This window comes from Oryzias latipes, chromosome 21 (assembly GCF_002234675.1).
Source record: "Oryzias latipes chromosome 21, ASM223467v1".
NCBI lineage: Eukaryota > Metazoa > Chordata > Actinopteri > Beloniformes > Adrianichthyidae > Oryzias > Oryzias latipes.
The window spans coordinates 10,772,425-10,783,251 of record NC_019879.2 but is presented as its reverse complement, the minus strand read 5'-3'; the positions used below and the strand labels follow the sequence as shown (position 1 = coordinate 10,783,251).

The 10,827-nt window shown below is 38.6% G+C and overlaps 1 protein-coding gene across 1 annotated transcript; it reads right to left on the bottom strand.

Annotated features, from left to right (window-relative positions):
- Positions 1-41: 41 nt before the first annotated feature.
- Positions 42-9,881, bottom strand: gpa33 (glycoprotein A33). The gene is made up of 8 exons (XM_011489407.3): positions 9,843-9,881; positions 9,714-9,767; positions 9,389-9,555; positions 8,166-8,379; positions 6,363-6,527; positions 6,136-6,252; positions 3,184-3,307; positions 42-3,091 (listed from the first exon to the last, which is right to left on the bottom strand). Exons 2-8 carry the CDS (start codon positions 9,763-9,765, stop codon positions 2,437-2,439), a joined length of 1,494 nt encoding a protein of 497 aa, XP_011487709.1. The 5' UTR covers positions 9,766-9,767; positions 9,843-9,881; the 3' UTR covers positions 42-2,436.
- Between the last annotated feature and the right edge of the window lie 946 nt (positions 9,882-10,827).

Sequence of the window (10,827 nt, the reverse complement as noted above, 5' to 3'; positions counted from 1 at the left end):
GTTTGGTTTATTTAAAAACATAAACAAGAATTTCACCACACTTTTTTACTCTAAAAAATTATTAAGCGTTATATTAAAACTTTTTTTTTACATAAAATTAAGGACAATTGTCAAAGAACACAACACATTTAACAGCAATTTAGTGATTAATTTTCATGAATTGTAGTCCATTAGCACGGAACTGAACGGCATTTAATATTTAATTATTTATTAGTATTCTACATAACGGCATGATTAAAGACTATGGGCTGACGTAATCGCAATCACGTGACCCAGTTTAATGGCTGGTCAGCTTTAGAGGAGTTGAGCTGCCTTCACAGGTGACAGGTGAGCTAAACGTTCTTCAAATTGACTCCGCGGCCCACATATTTTTAGCTGAATTCAGCGTTTACTGCTAAAATTCGAGAATAAAAAAAAAACTTAAAACGAAGTTAAACATCAATTTAGGTTCTTAAAAAATGCGAATTAAAATGTAAGACTCCAAGATCACCCGCTAAAATGGTAAATGATGGCGTAAACTTGTATAGCACTTTTCTACCTTCCTTAAAGGCCCAAAGCGCTTTACAGTCACAAACACATTCACCCATTCACACACTGGTGGCAGTTCTGCTACTCACAGGCGCCAACCTTCCACCAGGCAAGGTGGGGTTCAGTGTCTTGCCCAAGGACACTTCAACACATGAAGTGTGGAATATTGCGGGAATAGAACCCACAATATTCCAAGTTCAACTACCCTGCCGCTGCACCACAGCCACTACTGTGTGTAAAGTTAGTGGCAATTACTTAATTGTTTAATAAAAAACTATGAACAATTAGAGAATTGTTGAATTAGTTGACCAAGCTGTATTTTCCGCACTATAAGGCGCATGTAAAAGCCTTCTTTTTTTCTTTTTTTTTTGTTTTGTTACAAAAACTCCTTATAATCCACTTAATAATGCGCTTTGTAATGCAGAGCAGTTTAAATATGGATTAATTCTGGTTTTGCTAACTGATTGACTTGGTGCTCTATCAAATTGTCAGTCTTTTTTTTTTTTTACAAGCTGCCGACAAGGCTAACGTAGCTAACATATAGCACTTTTGGACTGCATGTTGTTGTTAACGTGTTACTAACAAGGTTGGGAGTTAGCATAGTCACAGTAAAGTTTTTTTTAGCAGTATCAGTCTTTTTTAAAACATTTTGCAAACAAGGTTGGGAGTTACAGGTATTGTAAATATGCTAACACTTCTAAAAAATGTGGCTAACGAGTAGCGCATTGCAAATAAGTTGGAGTAATTGTGAATACAGTTATTTAAATCCGTCGGATTGCTCTGACCCTTTTTGTCTGGCTAAATGCAGTTTATAGTTCCATTCACCTTACATATGATAACATAGACCATTCATTGACAGTGCGCCTTATAATTCAGTGGCCAGTCCCTATGTGCAGAAAATATGGAAAATATGCAGTCTTTGTAGTTAACTGCAGCCATCAATTAATTTCTCCCACCATGATCAGATGTGGATCTTCTCTGAAACTATATTCCATTATTTTTTCGTGAATTTTTTCAAATCATCTGTGTTTTGACATCCAGCTGTTTAACTGAAACTAATAGATTCTACTATAGCCATGTTCAACTCTATAATGTTTACAATAATGTGTCGTTAGGAGCCCATGCATACCTCTATTATCAACAAATCAACACTCCTTTTTATCAAGACACTAAGATGTTTTGGCTTCCATTTGTCAAAGACAAGTTCTATAGTTATTAAGTTCTATAGAAAATATAAAAAATATATTTAAAAAACTCAAATGAAAATAATAAGAGGAAAGATAGGTCATACTAAGGACCCTTTGAAGAACATTTGGGTTTGCTAAAGCTTTACAGTTGTTTGTTGTTTCAGAAATTGAAATAAAAGTACTTTATTTCTTTACTTTTTAACTGAAACTTCTATTTTATATGCTGACCACCATCATCTTGTAAAATGACTTTCTTTCTCCTTCATGAAAAAACATCTGCTTTTTCAATAAATAAATGCCATTAAAGTCCACATCTTGTTTTTAAAGTTTTCTTACTCCCTGATTTTTTTTTTAAGAATTTATGTTCAATTATCTAAAATATCTTGACTGCAGCTGCATGTCCAAAGTGACCAAAGGGGTTATTTGTACTCTGCATTTAGTAAGATGGAGATGGACTAACAGGTCTTGGCAGATTTCCCTTTTTGTGCTTTTTTTTCTTGTAGCAACTTTTGAAACTGAAAGCCTTTGGTGCTTTGGTCCACTCAAGCTTAAGAGCAAACAGAACCAAATTGAAGAGTTAAATTTTACTTTGTTCTTAGTCCAATCAAATCAATGCTTGTGTGAAAAGCAGTCTGAGATCCCCTTACCATCAGTGGAGCTAGTTTTATTGTTTAAAAAGTGGCTAAAACAGCGTTATTACTACTTCAGATGAAAAACTTGTTTAATCTCTGTAGTGACGATCACTGTAGTGGTCACCACGGTCACTACCCTGGTACTGATCACTGTGATCATCAAGACGATCACGACTGCCATGGCGTTCACTACGGTCATCTAGACGATCCCGACTGCCATAGCGTTCACTACGGTCATCTAGACGATCCCGACTGCCATGGCGTTCACTACGGTCATCTAGACGATCCCGACTGCCGTAGCGTTCAGTACGGTCATCTAGACGATCACGACTGCCTCCATAGCGCCCACGTTGATCATCAAGGTTATCCCGACTTCCATAGCGTTGGCGGTTATCAAGGTGATCCCGACTGCCATAGTTTTCACGACGATCATCTAGGCGATCTCGACTTCCATAGTGGTCACGTTGATCATCAAGATGTTCTCTACTTCCGCGATAGTGATTATGCTGGTCGTCCTGATAACGCACAGAGTCAAAATCACTGCCCTTGCCATCTTTGACCCCCACACTACTGCTTTTATAACTGAATTGATCAACATCAAGCATTTGTCCAATTTCGCCAGTTTTGTCATTCATCCCTTTTTGATGGCTGATGTTTTTATTTGCAGTGTTGGACTTGTCCTCCATGTCCAATTCTTCAACTACTGGATCGTCTTTGTCAGAAAATTCAATGTCACCTGGTGAACTGAAACACAAACAAGACACAAATCTGAAAGTTTAACAAGCATCTAATAACAAACTTTATCATAAGTAAAAAAAAAAAAAAAAACAACGTACCGTTGAGCATATTTGCCCTTTTTGTTCTTTCTCTTGCAGATGCAAAAAATCAGAATCCCAACAACCAGTAAACCTGCAAGTACTCCTCCAATAATACCCGCAGTAGCTCCAATGTTCATACTACCTAAAATGGTAACAGAAAAAACAACTGATTTAGAACAAGTATTAATTCTTTTGTTGTCAGTGTTTGCTTCTTAGTTCAACTTTTTTATATTAGAAAACATATTTAGTCAGATTTATCAGGTGCTCAACTTCACTCCACACTTCAGCTGTGACAGACAGGATGTTTTAAAATCCAGGAAATCACATTGTACCCTGCGACAGACTGGCGACCTGTCCAGGGTCTCCCCTGCCTTCGCCCATAAGTGGCCGGGATAGGCTCCGGCAGCCCCGTGACCCCGAAAGGGACAAACGGGCGGGAGTAGATGAATGAATGAATGAAATGGCATTGTATGATTTTTAAAGAATTGATTTGTATAACAGTGCAGAAACTAAGTATTTAGTTCCAAACAACAAACAAGAATTCTTTTACTTCTTTAAGATAATATTTTATCCTGCATTTGTTACTTGTATTAATAGCACCTGTTTGAACTGGTTATCTGTATAAAAGACACTGGTCAACACCCTCAACCAGTCAAAAAGCAAGCTCTCCATCATGATCAAAACCATAGAGCTGCATTGGGATATCTGGAACAAGAATGTTCATCTGAACAAAACTGTAATGAACCAATCTGCAATAAGCAAGCATCTTAATGAGAAGAGATGAACTGGTGGAGCTATTAATAGAGATTGAAATAAAGACACAATCACTGACAATACTTTCCATAGAATTATGACCTAAAGGAAGGACCACAAGGGTTGAGTGATATGTGATTTGGTGCCTTGAGCACCAAATCCACTCAATCAGGGCTGCTCATTCCTAGTCCTGGAGACCAGGAGATCTACCACCATGACTGTTTTCCAGATCTCCAAGCTCTGCTAGCTGCTGATTAGCTCAATCAGATGTCTCCAGATTCTGATTGAATGAACACAACTGGTCCAGGTAATCAGCAGCAAGCAGTGCAGGTAGAGCTGGAAAAAAGGCAGGGTGGTAGATTTCGAGGACCAGGAATGAGCAGCCCTGCACTAAGGCTACGTTCACACTGCAGTGCTTAATGCTGCATTCCGATTTTTTGAAAAAATCAGATTTTTTTGCAAGGCCGTTCACATTTTCAATTAAATGCGAACTTTTGTGATCTCCTGTGTGACCATGAAATTACCCAGAAGTGACCCGCATGCGTAGAAGAGTACTCAGTGCATGAATGACGTCACTCCTTGTTTGCGGAAGTAGCTAACGTTAACAATGGATGTCAACAACAGTGTTGTCAACAGCGGAGCTCTTTTTGCATTATTACATTTATTTTCTCAAAGGAGCCAGCACAATTACAATCTTCTCATTTTAAGAAGGCATTGGAGCCAGGATCGTCTGTGACCACTGTTGTGGAATGGGGATGTGAATGTGCTGGGGCCGCGCGTGTGTGTAAGAGAGAGGAGACAGCGCGTGCAGCACAGTAGGGAATGAGAGGGGCAGTGGGGGCGCGCATTCATGTTGTGTGTTACGGAGGAAGGAGAACGATAATAAAAAAAGGCTCCCCCCAGCAGAACTGCTATTGATTCTTTATTAACCCAATCCACCTTCGGTCTCCCGGGCTTCTGACCACTGTCGGAAAAGGAAAAAAGTCATTGCGGGAAAGGTTTAACACCACGCTTGGCCATTTCGCTGGAAATCTTTTTCAAAAACCGTCCGGTTGCGATAAGAGGCTTGAGTTTGGCCTGAATAGAGCTGTCACCCCAAATATTAATCAAATCGGTGACCTCGCTTCCCTTCCACCGACTGGTCTCAGCAGCATCGTCCTCCATGGTTGATGTTTATGTTCTCGTTCCCCCCTACTTCAACGCAGAATGATGACGTTTGTAGCGTCTCAATGACGTACGGGTCGGATGCATGTGGCCTGGCCGTTCAGACGGAGGTCGCATTTCAAAAGATCGGATACGTATCGGATTCAGGACCACATACCCAAGTGGCCCAGGTCGCATTTGAAAAAATCGGATCTGTGTCGTTCAGACTGTCATGAAAATATCAGATACAGGTCGTATAGGGGCGAAAATAAATCGTAATTGGGTCGTTTCAGCCTGCAGTGTGAACGTAGCCTAAATGAAGGCTAACCATGCGGTTCTGGAATAACACTTCACTGAGTTGGAAAGAGTCAGAGAAATTTCAATGGGCAATGGAAGTACTTAATGTGGAATGACGACCTCCCCAATCTGAGTGTGAGTGTTGCTTTGTTATTGGACATCTGGCATGGTCAAAAATGGGTCATAACAAGCACCAGTTTTGAACACAACACAAATGGCCCTAGGACACCCTAAGGCTTAAGCAGCGTAACCTTCCATCAGTCTTGAAAATTCTTTTTCAAATAGAGAGCTGTAAACTTTCTTGTAAATGTGTATCTGAAATCTTCCTGAAATTGCTTCATCATTAAAATGTTTTATGATTAGATAACGTTATGCAGAACTGTGGACAGATCTGAAATTCCTGGATTTATTGGCCACTTTAGTAAACGGGAATCTGTTTTTTTGGATGTGTGTCATTTGTAGTTTCAGTCTGAGAACTCAAATAAATTCTATACTTATTAGCAATGAACCAAATTAAATAAAAGTAAAGTTATTCTCAACCAGCCTAGTTCATTTTTAACAAAACTGTAAAAACATTAGCCTATTAAACATTTTCTTATGACTGAACTGCTATGTTATTATACAAAAACACTTTACAAACAATGGGGAAAACATTGTTACAATCCTGTGACTGTCTGAATAAAACTGAGCAAACTTCTCAATGCAGTATAAAAACATAATCAAAATCCACTACAAACAGTCTGCAGTCCTGCACTTAGATCGTGTTATTCAACTCACCAGGAACAACAGCCAGTGTAACATTGCAGGAGGCAACAGCAATTGAATTTTTGGATGTGCAAATGAAGTATCCAGAAGTCTCTCTTGAAATATTGTAAAGAGACAAAACTCCATCCTCTGCAAAAAAAAAGTGCAGTTGAAAGGATTACAAATAAATGAAATGAATTTCTACAGCAGACCTATAAAAATCATCTTTCAGGACAATAGATGTTGCCTGGAAGTCCTACTTTGAGTTGTCTTAGGAGGGAATTGCCTGGGAATGTTTTCCACACTGAAGGTTGTCCATGTGTAGACTGGTTTTGGCGATCCCTCTTCAGACATGCAGGTGAGATTGATGTCATGGTAATACTCCACTTTTCCCTGAATCCTGCAGATTGGTGGAGAGGGAGGCTCTGGAGGAGAGAATATTAAAGATGGGTGTTAATGGAAAAAACATTTTTTAAATTACTTTATTGATGCAGTGATGTACATTTGTATCAAATTAATTATTTAACATTGTGTATAATTAGCACCTATTTCTTCCCCTGTCTCCTTCCACATATTGTACAGTATTTCCACGAGTGCATATTTGAATGGATATTTTATATTACAAAATCTATTTTACCGTACTTGGACTGGAGCTTAATTCCTTTCTGGAAGCAAAGAGATGAGGTTTCACTGTAAAATCTAAATGTGACTGTGTTAAGTGCTAAATTTAGACAACAGCATCATCATCTGCCTTAGATTTTTGTACCATAATGGTCTTTAGAAATCAGATAGCAGAAGCTGTGGACACATCCATCAGCAGCTACTCTCAGTTCTTAATTTGGCTTAATGGATTTTATCCATCCATCATCCATGCATTCTCTATACCTGCTTATTCCTGTTCAGGGTCGCAGGGATGCGGATGCTCAGCTCCTGTCAGGTGAAAGCGGGCGCAGGCTAGACAGATTGCCAGTCCATTGCAGGACCACACAACAATACACAATGTCATACACTCTCACCTAACGGAGTATTTAGAGTCAGTAATTAACCTATGAAAAAGGTTTTTGGACTGTAGCAGGTAGCTAGAGTGCCCAGAAGAAGTCTCTCTTGTCTCTCAATGACAACATGCAAACTCCACACAGAAAGATCCAGCAGGGATTTAAACCAGGGCCTTCTCGCTGTGAGGCGAGTGATAACGATAAGCACTATTCACCGTGCAGCCCTTTGTGAATATTAATTACTTGTATTTACTCATTTATTCTTCCTTCTTAGAGGATCTCCTACACTCTCCACTTCAGTGCTATTAAATTTAAACCTGAATAAGATGTTGTTTCTTCAACAAAGTGCATCCACAAAAGCTTCTGTAGATGTATGAAGCTGAAGGAAACTGAAAGCTAACTTGTTTTGGAATATTGGGGTTTTATTTTGAAACTCTACCTTTTTTCTTTTTAATAAAGCTTAAAGTATCTTTAAATTTTTTTTTTAATTCAGTTCCTGTCGTTACACAAAATTCAGAGAACTGTTGACATTTAAGGTGTAGTCACACTAGAAAAGCCCGTTGGTCCAGACCAAGTCCTCTTAATTTGGACCAGATAGAGTCCTGAACCTTGCATTTGGTCTTTGTTCAGACTGGTGTCTACCTAAGATTTCTGTCTGGAACTAAAGCTTGGATACTAAACCATGTGACCAAAGATCTCTCCAGTCATTGACCAGGAATTACGCGGGTGGGGCTAAACCTGCCAGAGAAAGAATAATTCAAATTCAACTTCATTTGTAAAGATCTTTAAGGATTTTCCTTTGGGAGTAACTGGAACGGATTTTTTAAAAATTGCATTCATTTGTGAACATAAAATTTAGGGTTTTTACATGGTATTATGTTCAAATGGAAAACAATGTACAGTACATAATTGGACATGTGTGCTTTAGCATTAGGGAATCTGGGGACATAAAGAAAAAGCTTCCTTTTATCACTGAAATCCCAGTTGAAGATGTCATCATGACCTGTATTTGGTTCCTCTTAAATGAAAGGATGAGCAGAAAGGCAGCATCAGTGTGTGAATGATTACCCAGCACTAAAACAGAAGTGGAGGCAGCTGTTGTTCCCTCGTCATCGCCAGATATTTTGACGCTGCACTGGTAATGGCGGCTGTCTTTCATGGTCACCCCTGTTAGTCGGAGCGTGCTGGTCTTTCTCTCGACATTCACTTCCAAGGAAGCCCTGCCTTCATAGTTAGGCGCAATGTCCACAGGACTGTTCAGAAAGTAGGAGGCCACAGTTTTCTGAGAAGGTCAAAACAAACAGAAAGTGCAGTCAGCTCGGTGTGGGGTCAATGTCCAGGTGCGGTGAAATACTGGAAAGGCTGAGGGGATAAAGGAGGGTGTGGCATGCTGTGCAAACTGTGCAGCTACCGTGTATAAGAGAAACGTTTATGGTTTTATTATGCTTTACATTTTTCAATTGAGTCAGTGGGCATAAAGTCTGATTCCAAATAGTACATTTGTTGTTTTCAACATTTATCAGTTAGGGTATGGATTTGCGTTTTTGCAGTATACAGCTTTAAATATTGTGTACATTTGTCCTAAGTATCTCATTTCTGAAACTCTCCCATCTTGTGTTTTTCACCAAGTTAAGGTGGATTTGCATTTGTGAGACATCAGGAAAGGAGAGGCTTGAGTATTGGAGACAGTTGATACTCACCCACCCACTGAACTACTTCCGCACAAAGGTCAGTACTATCACACAAACTGTGTCACATTCAGGGATGTTCCCATTCTTCAAGCAGATGGTGCCAGTTTTAAAGCATTGTGAGGTTTTTTTTGTACTTAACATTAAAGAGAAAAAAACATTTAAAATTATTAAACACTGCAAAAATTGAATTTTAAGAAAGTAAAAAGACCCCTTTGTCAAGAAAAAATGTCTTATTTACTCTCTTAAAAGAAAAAGACATCTTTTCAAGAAAGAGTTTTTCAAAAGTAGTGTAATCTTTGTTTGAGAATACATGTTTTAGTGACTGGATTTATTTTGTTAAGATAAGAATTCTTGGAATTTTTGTTACCTCATCTGCAGATTTTTTTGTTTATTTAAAGAAATCTGCCAATTTGACTTAGCTGGTAATTCTAAGGGGCCTGTTTTGGTTGTCTACAATATTTCAAAGGTTTATGAAAAAAACCTCAAATAACCTTTTCACAAAAGCATTTATTAAATTTTACACTCTTTTAAAAACCTTTAATCTGTCTGACTAACCTAGAATGATTGACTTTTGAATATATCGATGTATTCACATCTTACCAGAGGTGCACCAGTAACATCAGGGTAAGCATCCCAGGTGAGGAGGAAGTTGTTGGCAATAGCAACTGCTGGTTTGAAATTGCAGATCAGCTCAACATCTTCTCCTTTTTTAACCGTGTATTCCTGCTTTGGAATAGAAACGTCCAGTCCCCAGCAGCACAGAAACGCTGGAAAACAAAGAAAAAACACAGGTCATTTCTCAACGTAACGTCTTTTTTAGTCATGAAGTTGTATAGAGCTGGTTAAAGATTAACAACAATGTTAGTCCAACAAAGAGTGGCGAGCGTGTCTTCATAAATTCAAAAGTTTTCACCATTAAGCCCACCTGAGAGGAGAAGAATCAGCGTTTTCCATTCAACAAGTGTTCTTGAAGTCATTTCTGTCAAAGAAGAACATTCAATAAAAAAAATGAGAGAACAGATGATCTTGGTGTGTGTGTGGAAGCCGGAATAACCTTCACTCTGCGCTGAAGGGTGTGGAGAAGTGGACTCTTCCAGGTAATAAGCTAACTTTATAGGTCACATGTCACAGGAGAACCAATCATTGATCTGTTTTCATTTGATTGAGTATTTGAATTGGAGCAGTCACAAGGGACTTTCTAGGAAGTTGTACAGTTAAGTACAAACAGATAAAGATGTTCAAATTATGCTATGATAATGAACATTAAAAAATACAGTGTTTGGCTTTTAAAAACCCACACCGATGAAAATTGTGTTTTTTGTTGTTTTAACATGTTCTTGTCTGACTTTTTCTGATGATGAAAGACATATATAAAGAAGATTAAGCTTAAAATTGTATTTCTGAGTATTTGTTTATTCAAATTGTTGTAGATCAGGAGCAGACATAAAAAAAATGCAGTTTGAAAAAGCTTGTAGTTGTGAAATAGAAGCTACAATGGGTGAACCACAGGCTCCCTGCTTCGTTTCATTCTGATGCATCCACAAATAGATCCACCAACGTCTTTGTTTTCCTCGTCTCAACAGCAATCTGTATCTAAACTGTACGGCTGGACAGCTCCAATAGCTCCTCGTCATTTTTTTGCACCGGTAATGTTGGGTTGGGGGTGTGAGGGACTGTAAGCTGGCAGGAGAGAGTGTAAACAGAGAGCTCTCAACAGGGAGGGCAAGGGAGTTGGTTATCCCCATGCCCACATTTCGGGATGATTTTTTTGATGAACGTCTGCTGCTCTGCAGAAACTCTTATTTAGAAAAGGACACAGATTTTTTGATTTTAGCTAAAAACGGCATCATCATAATTAAAAGGCCATTGGGAACGTTTTGAAAGCAGATTTGACTGATTATTTTGTTTTTCTTTAGAAGGTTCTAAATAGAGGTGGGCAAATCTAGTAGAATACTTTAACCTGAACCGCTTCTATCTGAGATTTAAAAACGCATCTTTTTGCCATTGGGATTGGAAATGCGTCATTTACATTTTTTCAT